Source organism: Macrosteles quadrilineatus, unplaced genomic scaffold, assembly GCF_028750875.1.
Source record: "Macrosteles quadrilineatus isolate MER2022 unplaced genomic scaffold, UCM_ALF_1.0 Scaffold_4__1_contigs__length_99947679, whole genome shotgun sequence".
In the NCBI taxonomy this organism is placed as follows: domain Eukaryota; kingdom Metazoa; phylum Arthropoda; class Insecta; order Hemiptera; family Cicadellidae; genus Macrosteles; species Macrosteles quadrilineatus.
The window spans coordinates 77933920-77953274 of record NW_026542597.1 but is presented as its reverse complement, the minus strand read 5'-3'; the positions used below and the strand labels follow the sequence as shown (position 1 = coordinate 77953274).

At 33.8% G+C, this 19355-nt stretch overlaps 2 protein-coding genes across 3 annotated transcripts in view; both read right to left on the bottom strand.

The window, feature by feature from the left end:
* Window positions 1-498: 498 nt before the first annotated feature.
* Window positions 499-7665, bottom strand: LOC128991964 (methylthioribulose-1-phosphate dehydratase-like). Its single transcript, XM_054415277.1, has 6 exons — window positions 7477-7665; window positions 5885-5982; window positions 4045-4205; window positions 3544-3650; window positions 2002-2204; window positions 499-1334 (listed from the first exon to the last, which is right to left on the bottom strand). Exons 1-6 carry the CDS (start codon window positions 7486-7488, stop codon window positions 1238-1240), a joined length of 678 nt encoding a protein of 225 aa, XP_054271252.1. The 5' UTR covers window positions 7489-7665; the 3' UTR covers window positions 499-1237.
* An 8720-nt stretch (window positions 7666-16385) lies between these two features.
* LOC128992681 (uncharacterized) overlaps window positions 16386-19355 on the bottom strand; it is a 32839-nt gene continuing 29869 nt past the window's right edge. For both annotated transcript variants that reach the window (XM_054416380.1, XM_054416382.1), the window contains exons 25-27: window positions 19036-19226; window positions 18093-18240; window positions 16386-17134 (exon numbers count right to left, since the gene is read on the bottom strand). In XM_054416380.1, the coding sequence (XP_054272355.1) occupies window positions 17085-17134; window positions 18093-18240; window positions 19036-19226 (389 nt within the window). In that variant the 3' untranslated portion in view covers window positions 16386-17084. The remainder of the gene's footprint in view (window positions 17135-18092; window positions 18241-19035; window positions 19227-19355) is intronic.

The following is a 19355-nucleotide window of genomic DNA, read 5'->3' as shown; positions in this document are numbered from 1 at the left end:
AGTGACAAGTAAGGTTGGCGGAGGAATCGGTTCTAAACAACACAAAACGGAAAAATAGGAAAGTGTTGGTAAGACGAAGTAGTAAACATGGTGCAAATACTTAACTTAAATAGCCTATGAACGAAGAGTCTCAGTTTATAGGGAGAAGTTGACTACTACAGCTGAACAGGAAAATGACACTGCATTCAACACATGGATTTTGCACGACAGCTACTTAGCTATCAAGTGCATGGATGGTTTCTTGAAAAATAGTGCACTTGGCAACTTGTATTGTTAATAATAAAATTTGTGTACTTTACGCTTTAGGAGAAACTTAGTACAAGAAAGCTACACATATCATCTAATTCCCTTCTATTTACCTTGCAATCATATTAAGCTTAAAATACGAACCCAAGTGTATGTCACTGACTCAGAGAATTTGTGATTGCTAGAAGTCAAAGAACATTTTAGTGGGCCAAAAAAACTCTTTTTTGTAAACATAATATATTATTTCCCATTTAGTTTATAAGTATAACATACAATACATGAACAAATAATACCAACTGTCTCCCTGAGTAAATTTATAAAGAAGAAAAATATGTTTAAAATTGTAAATTTAAATTAACATGATATGATAAGGACTAAATCATAAAATATCACAGCCTCCTCTGATACAAGGACAGTATAAGGTTTGGCAATGCCACAAACTGGCCTACTTGTCAAAATAATAACAGTAGTAATAACAAACATGTAGACATTAGCTTTTCCTAGACTCAATATGAATTAGTGCTACAGCTGGTTTGGTAGGCAGGGACTGCGGCCCTCGCTAGGAGAAATATGAGGGAAATGTTCCTCGCATGGGGGATGGGGTTCCAGTGTGTGCCTTGCATTAGAGGAGGTCATGAAATTATAAAACATTTTTTAATTGACTAGGTAAACCTCACAAGTTTTTGTTGATTTTATGAATCAGTTATACAATTTAACCAATTAATCAGTTTTACAACAATGTAAATATATATATTTTAAAGATCTAGATTTTTTTGCAAAACACTTATACTAGTAGTACCTTTACAATGTGTACCAAAAATGTTTAAGGGTAGAACTCGGGTTATCCTGTGTGTATAATTATTATCACATTTGCTTTATAGGTTTTAAGGCTCATCTCACTTTTATGTAGCCATTTACTTCCATATACGTTTCTAGATCAATTATCTAAAAGGCTATTCTTTTAGATGATACATTCAGTTTCCCTTAGAAGTTATAATTTATCCACACCAGCAGGAGGTATTGTTGGGTCCAGTCCAGCAGTCTTCATCTGGACTGCAATGTCAAACAGATAATCGTAGCATTCACACCTGAAACCCAACATACTTTAATGGAGTTTGATGATAAAATCAAAATTAAACTATAATTTAGGGAACTACTCAATTTTCAAAGCTGACTTGGAATATGTCATCTTTCATATTCTTTATAACCACATTCATTTTCTATACTCTTGGATACTCTCAAAATGATACTCTGGATACTATTACATTCATCTTTCATACACTTGGATCTTATCACCTTTATCTTTCATAGTCTTGGATATTCTCACAATCATCTTTCATACTCTTTGATACTATCACAATTATGTTCCATGCTTGGATACTCTCACATTGATCTACCACACATATTTTATACTCTGAACACTCACATTCATCATTCAAACCCTAGGATAATCTCACACTTTGTATGGTCGCCATTTCATTTCAAAGTATCATCATCTACATATATTCTAGATAGAATAATCTCACATAACCTTGCATGCTCTTGGAGACTCTCAACATAATCTTACACACTCGTAAATACTCTCACACAAAATGTTCAGATGTACCGGTATGCAAACGGCTTCATTATTTTTTTCTCTCTCCTTTGATAAAAAATTATATACTAAAGATTTTTCATTATAGTCACATATAACTAAATATTTAAATGTTTTCGAAACAAAAGTAACTACATTTAAAATACTATTTTGTTTCTTACATGGTCTTGGCTTTCTCCCACGTATCGCCCCACACGTAGACGCCGTGTCTGCGCACCAACACAGCTGAGGTTTCTGGGTATTCTTCCATCACCTGTGCCATCCGATCCTTCAAATCCTCCTCCCACGGCGTGTTCTCAATGATCGGCACCACTAACATCTCGTCGTACATGTAGTTGCGACCAAGCTTTGGATTCTTTATGCCCTGAAATGTAGATGATTTGTTGTTGATTTAGTTTATCCATAGTGGTTTTATTTTTTTTAATTCACATTTTTATAGAAAGACTAGCTGACCCGGCGAACTTCGTATTGCCTAAGTTATAGGTTTCCCCTAAGACAGACCGATGAAAAGAAAGTACCGTTACGTTTAATTTTCAAGATGATCTCGTTCGCATCGCTCAATCACGTCCTGGTTGAAGTTCGTTCGCTACGCTCACTCACCTTTGGGTTGGAGCTCGTTCGCTACGCTCACTCACCTTTAGGTTGGAGCTCGTTCGCTGCGCTCACTTGCCTTCAGGTTAGCTCGTTCGCTACGCTCACTCGCCTCCAGGTTGAGGTTCGTTCGCTACGCTCACTCACCTTTTGGTTGCAAATTAGCTGTTGTCATAAATGTAAAAGAAATAATAGTACTGCACCCTGTTGGTAATCCTTGTAACTTTAATGCTATTGAACATCATAGAACAGAACCAACTTGTTTAATTGAAACAGCTGTTAAGATTCATTAATTCCATTTCTCATAAGGTTAACATGGGAAACTCCAGAGCCACTGGGGCGGAGCCCTTTTAAGAATTTCAAAACGGGAAATAGTTTACGTCCGATTCGCATACCTACAGAATTTACACACCAAATTTCATAACGATCGGTGAAGTCGTTCCGGAGGAGTTTGCAGACAAACACTGTGACACGAGAATTTTATATAGGCCCTATTAGATAATTTGTAAAATTGACATTGATGGTAAAGAAATAATTTCAGTTATTTGAAGCATTGACCTTAGGATACTGGTACGGAAGTATCTCATACATAATCCAAAGATTATTTTAATTAGGACATATTTCAATTAGTGACTTTTACAGAGTATTCCACTGTAAAGATTATATATTTAGTGACTTATTTTTGTATACTTTATATTAATTTAAGTGACATAAACAGATGCTATCGTTGAGAGGAATTAATTTTTTTTTGTTTGGCTTGCTTTTAAGGTCATCAGATTTTACAGAAATCAGTAATTAACATCTACCCACTCTGTTGGTGGCTGAACCCAACTACGTACATTGTCATTCTAAAACTGACTGCAACTTTTAATATCGAAATGCAACATCTAGTTCTATCAATGCTCAAAGATATAAAGCAAAAGGGTTATCTAAGATGAAAATGTTAGGTACAATTTTAATTCATAAAACATTTTACAAAAATGTGGTTTTCACCTACACTTCCTCTACAATAAAATTCTAAACCCGCTGTTCTGAATCAAAAACAATATTTACCGAATACTGGATTCCCGTGAGTAGGACGGGAACACAGCTAATTTGTTGTAACATCTTACCTTAATCATTTCCAAGTGTGTACATTTGAAAACTTTGCCTGGGTAGAGCAGAGTTGCCATTACTGCAGCCTTAGAGTGTGTGTGTATTACTGCGCCTGCGTTGCGAGCTGAAACACATCAGAATTATTCTACACACGCACACAATTTTCTTTTTTTTTATCTTTACTGACTACTTGAGATTGATGCCAGAAAAATGAATGCTGATTATTTATGTGCACCAAAGCTTCTAGGTGTCAAGACTGTTTTGGCAAAAACCCTCTAGAAACAAATTAAACATTAAGGAGGAAACATAGGCTGTCTTAAACCCAGCTTGATTCATTGTCATTACCAAAATCATCATTGTCTTCATCATATAGTTGGGAGTTCCTGAATTAGTTTACTGAACCTGTTGAAAGGAGGTACTGAGAAGCCTCCGTGCAGTGGAAGACCAGCAACTTCACACAGAAGATGCGCTAATTGTCCATCAGGGGTTATATAAGTTAAACATTGTGAACTACCAACCTTTGTATGCACACATGAAAAGAGGAGTGCATTGGCTTTTCTTGAGGTTTTTTGAACTTGGAGGCAATTCTAAGTCATTACCGTCAATATCTTGAACAAACAAATCTTCAGACAAAATTCTTTCTTTTTGTACACCAGATGGTGCAATATAAATCTCCTTCCTGGAATAAAAAAAGAAATAGGATAAATCAGGTACCATATAACCCTAGATGAGTATCGCACGTAAATTTGAAGTAGTGCGAGTTATTTTTAGCGTCTCACCCCCACCCTCTCAACCGACAATACCCTCCTTCCGGCAGTGCTCTCAGCAGTCATTTTCCTTGCGATGGCTGCCTTGGTTGGGTCGTAGTGTGTTTCTTTATGCACTTGCAAGTCAGTTTCTTGGAACACATGTGTCAAACCTACGTGTCAATATACCCTTTGTGTATAGTAAAATGACCGGCTTGTGTATGGTAAGACAGCCGGCAGTACGTCAAATTTACGTATTGATACCCTTAGCGCCATGCTGTATGACGATACCTTTCTAGGGTTAAACAGGAATATGTTAGCATACAGATGTTCGTTACTGTATGAATTTTAACTTTTATAGTCTTGTTGAATTTGACCATTAAATGACACTAGGTTTGGTATTGTTTTCAGTGTGTACGTGTGTGTGTGTGTTTTGAATGTTTAACCTATTAATGGGCATTTCAAGAAATGGTATCTTTACTTCATTTTTTACTGTGCAAACTTGGTAAGTACTACTTTAAAATTACAAATATAGTAAAGCATATTCACTTTTTTGCAGAATAATGTAGCCTAGTTAAAAACTCATTTATCACTTCTCATACTCGAGTGCATTCATATACCTAAGGAATTTGAACTAGACTGCATCTACAGTAGAACCTCTTTAATCCGAACTAATTGGGACCGGAAATAGTTCGGACTATTGAATAGTGTGGATTACAGAACATATTGTTGTTTTTACATAACAATTGCTAAGGAAAAGTGAAAAATGCTTTATAAAGTAAAATACAGTCTTTATTTAATACAGTAGTAAACATAGAGAATAAAAATTACTGTAGGCCTACATTACAATAGAAACAATTATGGTGCGTATACCAATAAATACAGTATCCAATGAATAACTACTGTTCTGTGTATAGAGTACAGCAATGAGGCGTTCGGGTTAGTGGACGTTCAGATTACGGGGGTTCGGATTAAAGAGGTTCTACTGTATATCCAAGTTTAATTTCCCTATAACAACTAATAAATTAGTGTGTCTAAGTCTATACATTTTGTAACTTAAACAAAAACATGTAACTTAATATTTCGTAGACTTAGGTTTAGAATACGGTACACCCATCCTAAAACCCCTTTACTTTGCTGTCCCTCATTATTTGACGACAAAGCTATTTAACCTAGGATAGCCTAAGTAGTTTGATCTAAAGTAGTTTAACACTAATACCGAAACCCTATATAGGCTGACGTTAACCGAAACCCCCGGTCTGTGAGACCCCATTTGAAAAATAATGGACCCCGCTTAGAAACACACAAACCGAAACCCTCGGCCTGTGAGACCGCGCTTTAAAATACACTAAAGCTGGGCTTCTGAGACTGCCATGTTATGAACAGACAACCTGCCAAGGTCACGACACCCATGCAAAATGAACAAACGATATATCAATTGGTAGGGGAGGAAAAGGGGGGAAGGTATTGGGGGAATGGAATCTCCCAAGTGAACAGTGTTGAAAACATGCGTTTGTGAAAATTCCCGTGTGCCTGTCAGACCGGGGTTTCAGTATTAGTGTTAACCTAAGTAGTTTAGTCAGTTCATGATAACTTAAAACAACTTATCTACCCATGTTTGATGCTTATGCCTCCTCCTGTCCCCGTAACCCAGCCAAGATCATAAAATTGTTTACAAAGAGAAGGAATCAGTTTTCTTGGATGTTCATTCTGGAAAAAAAATTATAAGTATTAAATACCACTTTCCTGACTCATTTTTATTAGGTATTCCTCTACACTTGAAGTCAATTAAAAGTACAGCTAAGTTAAACTGAGTGAAACTAGTGCTTAGTACAAATAGTTTGGATAGCCGAGTGGTTTTAGTGATTGTCTTCAAAGTAACTTAGATAGACACAAAATGAAATTTCAATGGGATGAAAATAACATTAATTAATACAAGTTGCTAAATTTCACTTCATTACATTCTTACAGCCATGCCACACTGCCGTCTGCACCGTATAATTATGTTCACTTCACAATGGAGCAAAGCACACAGCCGCAGACATACACTGCGGATTCCAACAGAAGCTTCTGATGGATCACTTGCCGAGCGATTGGAAACAGCCGTAACATTATGTCTGTGGCCTCACAGATGCGCATTGGGCTTATCTGGACTTATACACATGGCAAATGACAAGAACTGGGTCTAAATTGTGCTGTGCGACTATCACAGGCATCTGCAGCAGTGTTTCTTGGGCATCTGCAGTGTAACTTTACATCGTAGATAATGTGTGACCGCCTTTATAGAGTTAGGCCTATTTAAGTTAGATAATTTTTTACAAAACTGAGCTAAAATATAGGCCTACTGTAGAGATCAGTGTCAAGTTAGTACTACAGAAACAGTTTCAGATTATTAATCTCATATAGCCTATTTCATCCAACGGTTTACATTTAACCGTAGAGGGGTCAGCCAAACCAGTTAAAATCCTGGTAGTAACAAGGCGGTCACAGCGGGGATTTCATGCAACCAAAAATGTAGGCCTATCATCCTTGACACTGTTAACCACACGCATTGCAATATTGATAAGGTGCTCCAGCGTCAAGATTACCTGCCCTTCCGCTTTCCTCTCGGTATTTGGCTGGCTGGTTTGTACAGATTATTATTTAGAGCAGGTTGATACTAGACCACTGTGATACTGGAGTCATTGACCCTAGGGCCTAACTTATACAGGCTAGTAAATGTAAGAAATATTAAAAATTTTGGAAATGGAGGCCTAGTTGGGTTTAGAAAACAAGTCAGTCGTATCACTCAGATAAACACTGTAAGCTTGTGACATTAATTTTATTTTTTTTTAATAGAATGAACACTTAAAGAAAGTATTGACAAACGCAGGATATGAGGTAGGCCTAGGGCCTCGTTTTTTAGTTAGTAAGTTAGGCCTTATTTGTATCGGTAGATATTAAGGAAAACGTCTTGGGTACAGTTTCTTAACTGGGCTAACTTATGCTAATATCGATTGAAACTATCGATTCGATTATTAAACCTTCATGCGATAACCATCAGCAAGTTTGATTGGTTAGGTTAGGTTATGACAGTTTAATTTGATAATAAATATATTTAAAAACATCGATTATTAATCAATATTTTCAATTCGATAGTTTCAATCGATATTAGCATAGCCCAGTTAAGAAACTGTACCCAACGTCTTTAATGGATTTTCTTACCTCTAAAGTCATGATTTGTGCGAGTAAGAGTAAAAAATAATAATGTCACTGATGGACTTCAGAAAATATTTTTTATCGACAAGTCACAACACAATCAGTTAGTTCTGTCTATGTGGTTTTAAGCAGTGAAGTTTTGAAAACAAAAGTGAAAAGGAAAAGTGGTTAAGATTAGCCTCTGCTCCCGTTGCCGTTGACAGAACCGAACCTTAACTTAACCTAGGCCTGCCTAACCTCATCTTATCTTTATCTTATCATATTTTTTCCTTTTTAAGTTTATGGTATGGTTTGAAGTATGGTTACATGAAGCCTCTAACTACTCTGTTCTAGTGAAGAAAAAACACTAAATTGTGGCATTGATTATATCTGTTATGGCTTTGTTACTTCAGTTCCAATTCAGTCTAAAGTGCTTATATTCTTGGGATAGCAGAATTTTCCCAGTTAAATTTTACCTCCCGTGCAAAACTTGCATCACAGCCTAGGGGTAATTGTGGCCGTGAACGTTTAAGTTGCACAAGATGAGTTGATTAAATTAAAGGTGGAATTAAACATCTTTTCACGGTTGACCTAAAGTGTACTGCCCGGATTTTCCGTACCCAGGATTATATTTTTATCCCCGGATTATAACCACCGGAATTTTACCCCCTGGCCTCCTGGCCAGATATAGAATTTGATGAGAATAAATAATGTTGTATATAGAAGGCATTTTTTTAAAATAAAGATGTATTATTTTTGCTGTTTCTATTACATTTTGTAGACAAATTAAATATTTTAACAAAATAATTCAATGTATGCACACACTTAAGTTTTCCTACTGTTTCCTAGAAAAATATCAAAAAAAACAATCGTCATATGCTTAACGCACTTTAAAAATTCGGCGGCAAAACCTAGGTTAATACATGAAAAGATTGTGGAATCTATATATTAATACGTTGTAACTTAATTCCACACTGTGCTTGGATTTATTTTAACTTGGAATAATGATCTTCGCCCATTTGGAGCATAAACTATGAACATGCTCCTAACTATTCTTTGTTCTAGATGGGTATTCACAATCTATTTTGAAATACATTGTTTAATTTTACAATAGGGTCCCATAGCTCCTAACCCTTTGGCGTCTTGAGGCACCATATTTCGTCAAAAATCATGCATCTAAAAATAGTCTGACGTCATATGTGATGAACTAGTTATGAAATTGTGCTATACAGTAGTGTAAAAATCATGCAGCGTCCATTTTCCCGTTTGCGACAATAAATGTCTCAAAGCGTCAAAACTGGACTTCACACATGTTTATGTCCTAAACGGTTGGAAAGACACCAAAAAGAAACGGACACAGTTTATGTATGAACTCCCTACTCGGTGACTTACTATAAAATGGTTCATACACACAGCACAATGAATCCAGAATTACTAACATTATTAATAGCATAATGCTAACCGTAATAAAGTGAAGAATTAAATGTTTTGCAACTTCCAGTGTCATTCTATATTGAATAACCTACTCTAATCAAAATTAATATATATTTTTTATTATGTGATAGTCAAATTTACTGTGTGGTAAGTAAACATGTTTGTGACTTGACTCCTAGCAGCTTGTCATTGGGTTGGGAACGCCAAGCCGCCACCACGTCAATCGTCATATCGGCTTTTTTGTGGTGGCGGGTTGATGTCCCTGACCGAAACGCCGATGAGGCGGTTTGACAGCCACACAGACAGCAGCGATTACAGCTGATTAAACTAGGGTGTTTGGTGAGCACTTTTTCACCTCAAATTAGTTGACGAATATCGAAACTGTAAAATCGATACTTTTACCGCTCGGTTGGCTCGATTGCTCGATTGTTTTAGAGTAATCGTATCGGTAAATTAGTGTTTTTTACTAGCTACAAGATTATAAAGCGTGTTTCTGTTCTTATTTTCCTCCGGATATTCTTGTGTTATTTTATGTTTGTTAAAATTCGTAGTTATTGCAAAAATTATAAACATTTTGTATTATGTAAAAAAGTTATGTAGTAATTCAATAAGCTTCTGTATTTTCCGATATACAGAAAGGTTATTTTTACTCTGCGCTTGTAAAGAGTCGCCATAAATAACAACAACAAAAATTACATTTAACAAACATTTAATAAATTAATTAACTAATTACATTTTAACTAAAAGGCTTCCATTTCAACTAATACTTACTTACTTGTAAGTAGGCCTATCAACCAATACAGAATTTCGGGAGTAAATTACACTCCCTCTCAGGAAGCAGGAATTTTGGCATTTTTTTCAAGAGCTGGGTTGATACTAACAATAATAATACAAATTAGGTAATATAAATGGCCTCCATCTGATGATATTCAGTTTTGATTCAAACAAATTCTGGTCAATGAACATAACCTTAGCAATAAGCTTTTCAACTGTTGACAATGAATTTTATTCCCATTACTATCTACTGATAAATAGAAACTGAAGAAGAATTTGTTCGTAAGGTATTAACAAATTTATGTATTCTCTTAAAAAATTGACATTTCGTCTCTAGGCGCTACAATTTTATGTTCTCTCCTAATGATCTACCATTATTAAATTCAAACTGTCGTCAAGACACGACACAAGTCAAAGGAGAACGGGAATGGGAATGGATAGATGGAGTGAAGTGTGAGTGGACTATCGATATCGCGATGTACTAAATTCTAAAAACGATCGAGCTGTAAAAGTATCGATTTTTCAGTTTCGATATTCGTCAACTAATTTGAGGTGAAAAAGTGCTCACCAGGGTGTTTACCCTAGTCACCAACCCACTGATGAATCAAGTTATTTCTAGGAAGCAGTTTGTAAAATGGCATCAGCAAATAGGTTTTTGGTCTTGTATTTGCTTCTATTTTTGGGGTAGCGAATTTTACCCCCAAAGCAAAACTGACATCACAGCCAAGAGGGTAAAATTTGGCTAACAAACTGTTGAGTTGCACAACAAGAGTTGAATAAATTAAAGGTGGAATTAAATGTATCTTGTCAGTTGTAAATTTAAATTAGTATAACCAAAACTGACTAAATTATAAAAAAAAAACCAAGAGTGCACTGCTGGAATTTTATTCTCCTTATGAGTTCAACTCAACATGTACAACCCGGAATTTTACCCACAAGCCAGCAAACCAATTTGAACACTGGAATCTTATCCCCAAGTACAAGTAGCTGGATATGAAAAGAAGTTCACCTTGGTTGCCACGACCTGCCTGGCAGGCTACAGCTACAGAAGAATTACAACAATAATGACTAGATAATAATCTATTTGAATTGCTTACATGTAAAATATTTTGGGTGGAAACTGAATTGTTAATTTATATCATTGTCAAGATTTTGTAACTTTCCTCATAGGGATCCAATATCAATAATATAATTTAGATGATCAACTTCAACCTAATTACGACTACACTATAGATTTCTTCTGAAAATCATTAGTATATAAAATTCAATAAATTTGCAAATTTAAATATACAATAATTGTATTAATATTCCGTAATTCCTCACATTATATGTTAGGGAAAAGGTAAATCTATGAATATTAGGAGACTTGTATGTGTGCATTATCAACTTATGTTTACCTTGTTTGATCTTAAGTATCCCCAACAAACAACCTACATTGACTGGGCTGTGGACTACTAAAGGTACAGAGTTGGTAGGCAGATAAATAGACAAAAGACTGGTCATTTGGTCGGAACACTGCACTGTAGAAGTGAAGTACTATACATTTCCGCCAAGTCTTAGTGTTACCACTGAAAAAACAAAATTTCCCTGTGATTCCTGACATAATTCCTTGACTTAGTAGCAAATCAAATTTAGTTCTGATCTGAGATAATCCTCTCATTAAATATTTCCCAACTCTGAAACAGGATTTTTAGTCTAGAACTATTTTAATTCAGAACTATCAAAAGTTTCTAAGTATTTTTGCCTAAACTCTGAAATCTGCCCTAAAAGGACTATAAATTAAAGGCAAGGGAATAGAAACACATACAAATATACTGTGCAAATTGTGAAGTGTATTTATTCAATGGCGTAATACTTGAAATTTACAATAAACATAGCATTATATAAATTTTCTTATCTAACTCACAAAATAGATTATTTAACATTAAAATCTTGTAAATTTAAACTTTTTCGCGATCAGTTCTTGTCTTTTGTACTCAGGCATTGTGAAATTTCAAAAGACTGATGCACATTTTAAAGGGTATTTTACAATTTCACAATGGCATATAATACCTATACTATTTCCAAAATTGGTAATCAAGAATAAAATGCACACTTTTGTAATATTGTTATGTTAAAACAACCACTTGCGGTATCTATAATGGTATTCAATAAATCTGGAATAAAACACATTATCAGTATCACTACTTAGTATTAAACGACAAAAACCACTATTATTTTAAATAAATCTATGTCGCTATCGATGGCTGATAATTTAAATAAAGCTAAAGAGGATCTTGTGGAAATGAATTTCTTTGAGTATTCTGAATTCTCATCTGTTAGCACTGAATATTCCAGTTACCCTGTTACAACGCTAGACTCTGCAGTTTGTTTCGTACGTATTACATATTTACAACATTGGGGACATTCCGACCAAACGCTTCAGAAGCACTTAAACTTATTTTACGAATAACGAATAAAACCAATAAATCTATAATACAATCACTTACACATTCCACTTCTTTCTCCAAATAATGTCTACAAAACTATACAGGTACTTACTTAACTTCATTATCAAATGAATGGTAAAGTCTTAAAGGTTTCTTAAACTATCTATCTGTTTAAAGTTTCGAGTGCAAATTAAGCAGAATAAATTATTTATAAAACTTGTAATTAATATTACAGAAATAATTAAATTCATTGTTCATTTAAAAATCTTACATTGATTTTGTAGACAGATTCTAAAGTAAACTTTTTAAATTTACATAGTTGACTTAATTTAACAATTTTTTTTAATACTTCAAACTCATTGTCTGATAAAATTGCAATAATGACACCACCAAAGGAAATAAATCAACCAGTTTTATTTATACTAGTGTCCCTGTTGCTCGAATTCGAGCAATTGCTAAGTATTACAGGCATTATTTTAAAACGAATTTCAACCAAGTCAGCAAATATTTGTAGAAAACTGTTAAATTAGCAAACTTATTGACTGTTTACAATTAACATATGCTCTTCTTCTCACTTTTGATTTCTGACAACAGCTAGAGTTTCATAACAAATTTTTGTTTCCAATGTTAATCTTATGGAGAAATACGAAACTTTAAAGGGCTCCAGGGCCTCACTCTCTCATTATTTCACTAAAAAGAAAGTTTCCTGCACAACTTCACGTTACGCTCTTTCCAATGACACCAAAAACATGACAATCGGTTCAGTAGTTTCGGAGGAGTAATTGTCACAAAAAATCTGCTTGCGTATTAAATAAGTATAGATAACTAAACTCGTCAAATATTTAAATACCCCCGCCGCAGCAAGCCAAGCGAATCTCAATTTGCCTGATGGGATTTATACTAAAATATCTCCTTTAAATGTCATATTTATTCCCTATTTAAATAACATTAGTTTAATAGGTACATAGGTTTACTGCTACAGGGAAGGCAATAAAGTGTGTTTTGTTGTAGTTAATTTCCATAAATGGAAGTAGCTATTACCGTAGGTCTCATGGTAAGACCTGGGCCCAGGATCGATTTACTTTTTCATTTTGATGTCCCCAGAGGCCAAAAACATTATTCGTTGAAATGTTTAAATATGTATGTTTAAGGTTATGTTTTTAGGAAAAAGCATTTAGCTTGGATTAAACTAATAAATATAGGATGGAGAGGACACAGCTAACTCACCTGATGAAAGGTTGCAGACGAGTCAAAGAACACATAAAATCACACACATAATACACTTAATATGTCTAGATGGTAGTTGTTTTGTAACTACCATCTAGGCCTACTTCTGAAGAAGCCTCTGAAAGAGGCGAAATATTAAGTATATTATGTGTGTGATTTTATGTGTTCTTTGACTCGTCTGCAACCTTTCATCAGGTGAGTTAGCTGTGTCCTCTCCATCCTATATTTATTAGTTAAATATGTATGTGTGTCCGTGAATGATAACTTGAGTAATTTTTATCCGTTTTTGATGAAATTTGGCTTGGAAGTTGTAGGGCGGGATAAACTTGAATAGGTAAGTTCGGGAACCAGCAGGATTGGACTATGAGAACGGGGTTTTACAAATGTTACCCCTGGTTTTATGGGGCGAAAATAGATTTTTCTCATTTTTGACCTAAAAACAAAAAAAATCCCAATTTATCTTAGCACCATTTTTTAAAGCTTAAGTAAATTTAAAATTACCATGCTATTCTTATGGAGAATAAGCAAACTGTTGTAGTTTGTTTGTTTACGGATATATTTTGATAAAACTCGGCCAAATAACTGATTTTATACTAAGCTATTGATATTCTAAAAACCCACATTATTACCCTCCCTGTAGCAGCAAACCTAGGTACTTGTTAAACATAATGTTATTTAAATAGATTTAACTGAAAATCCAATCGGGCAAAGGGACATTCAGGTAAACTTACCTACTGTCTAAACCCTGGTCTCGTTACTATTTTATTTTGTTATATAGCACATTAATTGATAACCTAATACAAAATGGCTTATATGTAAAATATTTAAAGTTTCAATTAGTTGTACTCTGATATTAATGATCACAATTTTATTACTCTATACTGGGTGATATCATTGCCCTCAGTGGTGGTATTAGTTTTCATATTACAAAATAAAACAGCAAGAAAATACAAACAAAAGTAAAATTTGATTGTGAGAAACGTTATAAACATCAGTTCATTGAAGCAGACAAAGATTTTAAGTTCAAAATAAGAGCTTTTTCTACCTCAAAACCAAGCAATTTTGATATCAATACTTTAACGATAAAAAAAAAATACAAAATGTAATAGAAATCTTTTAGTAAGACATTACATGGCCAATCGTTTTAACTGCTCTATTTTAATGGGATAAATTTCAACCATAAATGTTATTCAATACTTTAAGTAAAACCATTGACAGCAATACACAATTTTATAAAAGCTGGGAATGTTTCAATGCCCAGATTGAATAACACTGTTCACTTTTAAAAGTTCACAAATAAAAAAAACATTTATATAATCTAAACTAACACCAATTCTACTCTCAAGGTTTTCAATACTTATTTGAATCAGTAAACAAAACTATTATCACTATGGGACAGCAATCCTCAAATCTTCAACCTTGATGCAAAATTTGAGAACTACCGACATAGTCAGTTTGGGAAAAAGGAAAGACAACACGATTCACGTTGTTACTTGTACATCTAGTTACAATCTACAAGTTACACAATTTGGATGGAAATTACAAATTCTTATTGATGAAAGTAAAATAAACAATATCGTTACTCGACCCCGTACATAGAAAACAGCACATCGACAAGGCTCATCGTGGTTCTTTTGACGATAAGACACTACAAATGGAGGCGTAATGTTGTACAACTCAAGTTTTCTAATTGGCACATTGTAAATAAGGGAAAAATTGAGCATTTCCACCGCATCAGCTTGTTTTTATGTACAAAAATAGGGGAAAAAATTGGATCCAATGACAGCCTCAACACCTGATTGATTAACAAATGTTCACTAACAAAATACCAATTCTGAAAATATTACGCAAAACTCTTAACAGATTGATAGATTGGATCAATCAATGGAATCAATCAATTCACAATTCATCCAGGCTTCCAGGCTTTTGAAAGTGAACATTTATAATTTGACAAAGAAAATTTTTGTCCGGCAAATTCGCTTTAAGAATCTAGAAGTACATAAATATTGATCTTAGACTAAATCTGCACATAAATGTTATTGATAGAAAACACTAAGAGTTGCACTATAATGATTAAATTTCTGGGTCTTGACCTTAACACGATTATACGTAAGTAAAAGTGCACTGTCATCCACATAGAGGTTCACGATAGCGGCAAAGTCCATCTAGAAGGTGGATTCTACATTGTAATTCAGGTACACTTACACATGGTAGGCCTACTCTTTCTATATTCTACTATATATCAAAGAATCTCAAAACATCCAAATTACATAAAAATACATTTACGCTTTCAACAAAGCGACCTTAAGTGACTTCAACTCAACTGATATCGGTTTCTAAACATAAACAAAAATTCAAAAACATCGGATTAAATATAACTAACGACAAATCTAACCGAAACTATTTCCCAACGTAACACATGCTGTAATGGTTTATGGGAAATAAATACACTTATTGCTTTGAGTAGCTAAAATAAATTACTTTAAGAAGGCACAACTGATAATTACACTTGAAATATTCAAATTTATATAGATTTGATTTTAATAGAATTCTCTAATTTTTCACAAAACTACAACAGATGACATTAGAAATGATCAACACAGAATTAACGTCACTATTGTACAATGTCTATTTTTTCATTTGGTCAACTTGCACATAATTTAATCAATTTAAATTCAAAACAAGTTTATCAGTTAAACAAGTTTGAAAGTGAGGGTTCAAAACATATAAATAATCGGACTTAATAAATAATAAATACTAAAAACTTAATAGTATTTACGTTTATACTGACACAAAACCAATAAAACAACAAACAAGTTATAGTTTGTTTTAAGCTTCAGCAAGAGAAGAAGAAGAAATTTACATATATAAAATGTACTTAAGAATTAAATCTTCATCAAAGTCGATTCCATTTGAGACAAATTACAACCATAAGAAATATTTAAGCTTGATTTAAAAAAAAGAAGTAAAACATTCCTGGCTATGTTATTTTTTAAATGAAAACATAATTCATAACATAAAGTAGTACATTAAAACTACTAAATTTACGGTATAAATGTTATTTTACAAAAACTGAATTCTTAAAAATGTTAAATTTTGAACAATTGTGCAGGTTTTGTATATGATGAGATATTTTTTATAAATTGAACAAACAGTGAACATATTGTTATATAGTCAGTTGGTGCGATAAGATAATTTAAAACCACAATCAATCATACATAGACAATATTACATTTTTTTGCTTAACATTCTTTAGAAACTGATAGAAACTGAAAGTGTTACAATAGTGACAGGAGGAGCGACCCGATAGACGCACAAAATGGCAGCGGATTGTTTAAGATGCACTTTATAACTTATAAAATATGAAGAACAAACAAACACATAGGACTAAAGTAATAAAATGTTATACACTGAAAAACTATAGAAATACAATAAACATATAACATTGATATATAAAATGATTAAAGCATAAAATTTACATACTCGTATAACAGTAAAACATATAGATTACCCATTCGCAATTGTTATTTAGTATTTACAAAAGAAGATATCGTTAAATATTTTACACGTTCCTGCAAAGGAAAATAATGTTGCGTTTATATAAAAGAAAATTCTATGACTCCAAACAAAAACTTATTAACAAAATATACACAAAAACTAAGTACATAGGGAATCTAACGGGTAGGTTCGTTTTTAAAATTCTTGGTACAATTACAGTTTATATACAAACTTTAGATGTTTGGGAGGGCAACGGACGTCGAAAGATGATCGTTAACTGCTGGATGAAACGGGTATCACAGAGTGGGACATAGAAGAAACTCCTGTAATAGAAAAAAACGTTGTTGGAAAAATAAAACTGACTAAACTTTGACACTTTTCACACACCCTATGAAAGGTCAATGAGTTGAGACTGGGGTTCTGATTTCAACACACTGTTCTGTTTGGATTTATGTTCTATTGGTTTAGTAGAAGATTAGTATCAACTCTTCCTAAGAGATATAAGCTCTTAATCTTAATTTTTCCAATCATGTCTTATGCGTCCAGCTATTCCAAACATTATCAAGTGTTAAAAGTTGAGTAAGCTTTCTTCTTTAATTTTCCTCAAGTTTACATTTGAAAGAAGGTAATAGCTCCAGCTTAGAAAAAAATGTTTAAGTTTTTTAATTTAATAAAACTAAAAACTATGTGAGTACTTCCCAACTATGTCCCTTCCAAAAGTCGGGAACATACAAATAAAATCAGGCCAGTTGTAAAAGAATTTATGTTAATAAATGCAGTAACTAATCATTTTTTGCGGTGGATTCAAATTTAGTCAATTAAACCTACAAAAGTAAAATAATTATATTGATCACAAATCTACCTTTTGGTGTCTTACCTCAAACCCTCAAGTCAGTGAAATTGTAAATACAGTCAAGTATTTACCATTTACTTAATGTTTTACAAGTGTAGATACATCAAATAGTGTTGGAAGTCACTTTTTGTAAAATTTAATAATAGCACCAACATGTAGAATTCTATTTTTATTAAAAAAGTTGTTTAATGTTTATTGACATGGCCCATTGGATGGGAGCAAGCTGGTCTAGTGGTTAGAGCATGGGACTTCGGTCCTGGTTTAAAATCCCGCCAAATCACCAATGGATTTTATCTAATTGATTATACTGAAAACCTCTAGGTCAAGCCTGATGTAAAAACAATCCCAGGCTCGTGCTGTGTAAAAAAAATGGTCAATTAGATATTCAATAAGACCTAGATTTTCGATCAACAAAGTTATCAACCTACCAGGAGTGGAGGGCTCTACAGGGCTGGTGAGGGCGTTGGCGCTGATGGGGGTTGGCAGCCCTGACTGGTTGGCCATCAACTTCTGTCGCACTTCCCTGATCTTCAGCTGTAGTGATGTCTTGTTAGGGAAGATGTCTACGTGACATGCCTGTGACAACATTGTGTTAGCTTATACAGAGGGAGAATAAATTACACTTACACTTCAGAGATACGCATTTATACCTCTAAGATGTTTTTATCCAAACATGTTTAAATTACAGAATATTGATTGACCTAAACTGGCCACAGCAAGGTCAGAAGCAAAAAGATCGGTTAACATAGAAAAAAATGAAACTATTGTAAACATTTGAATACATGGTACGAATAAAATATTTTCATGTGAAACATATTTAAGACTTTAAGTTTGTCTTTCATTAAAACTTAAAACTATCATCTTTCAATTTTCAATCCAAAACCAAAAATACATACAAATTAAATAATCATTGAACTCAGTAATGGATATAATTTATGCCAGCATTCACGATTATAAAATTTATTTAAGCTAAATTTATAGGAAAATAAATAGCTGATACCCGCGGGCTTCGTTGGACTTAAGTATTAACTAAACTATTGATTACCATACCGGGTTTGGTGGCATTTTGAGTGGCTTTTCATGGTTACTCCAAAGAACAACATTGGACTTAATAAGCTGTCGAGGCAGAACCCTAGAAGAGTATCAAAATAAAAGATGACTATCTCCGCCTGTGGTTATATTGGCTCTATTCATGGAAAAAATCAGCACAATTGGTCAAGTAGTTTTCACATTATTGACATACTCGAAACATTCATATTTATGATCATTATCAATTGATCAATGATTTGATATTTATGATTTTTAGAGTAAATTCCACATTTAATATGCTCTCCCCTATACTTATCACCTAAAACAAACTTCAAAGTATACCTGGAAGTTGGTGGTGGCTTGAGTGGAGGGGAACAACCCCTGTTCCTGGAACAGCTGCATCACCAGCTGTCTTCGCTGTTCCAGGATCCGGCGATGCCCTTTGTCTGGGTCCCGACTACCTGGAGTCTTAGGAGTCCGCGGTGAAGACGCTTCCAAGCTCTCCAAGTCAACGGTTGATCCTATATTTGATCCTACAACAAGGGAAAATATTAATTTCCAAACTTTGATCTTTATAATGTTCAGGATTTTTGTATGTAAGGCAGGCTTATCTGAACAAAAAAGAGTCAATTCTTAAAAATACACAATTTTAAACACAGGTT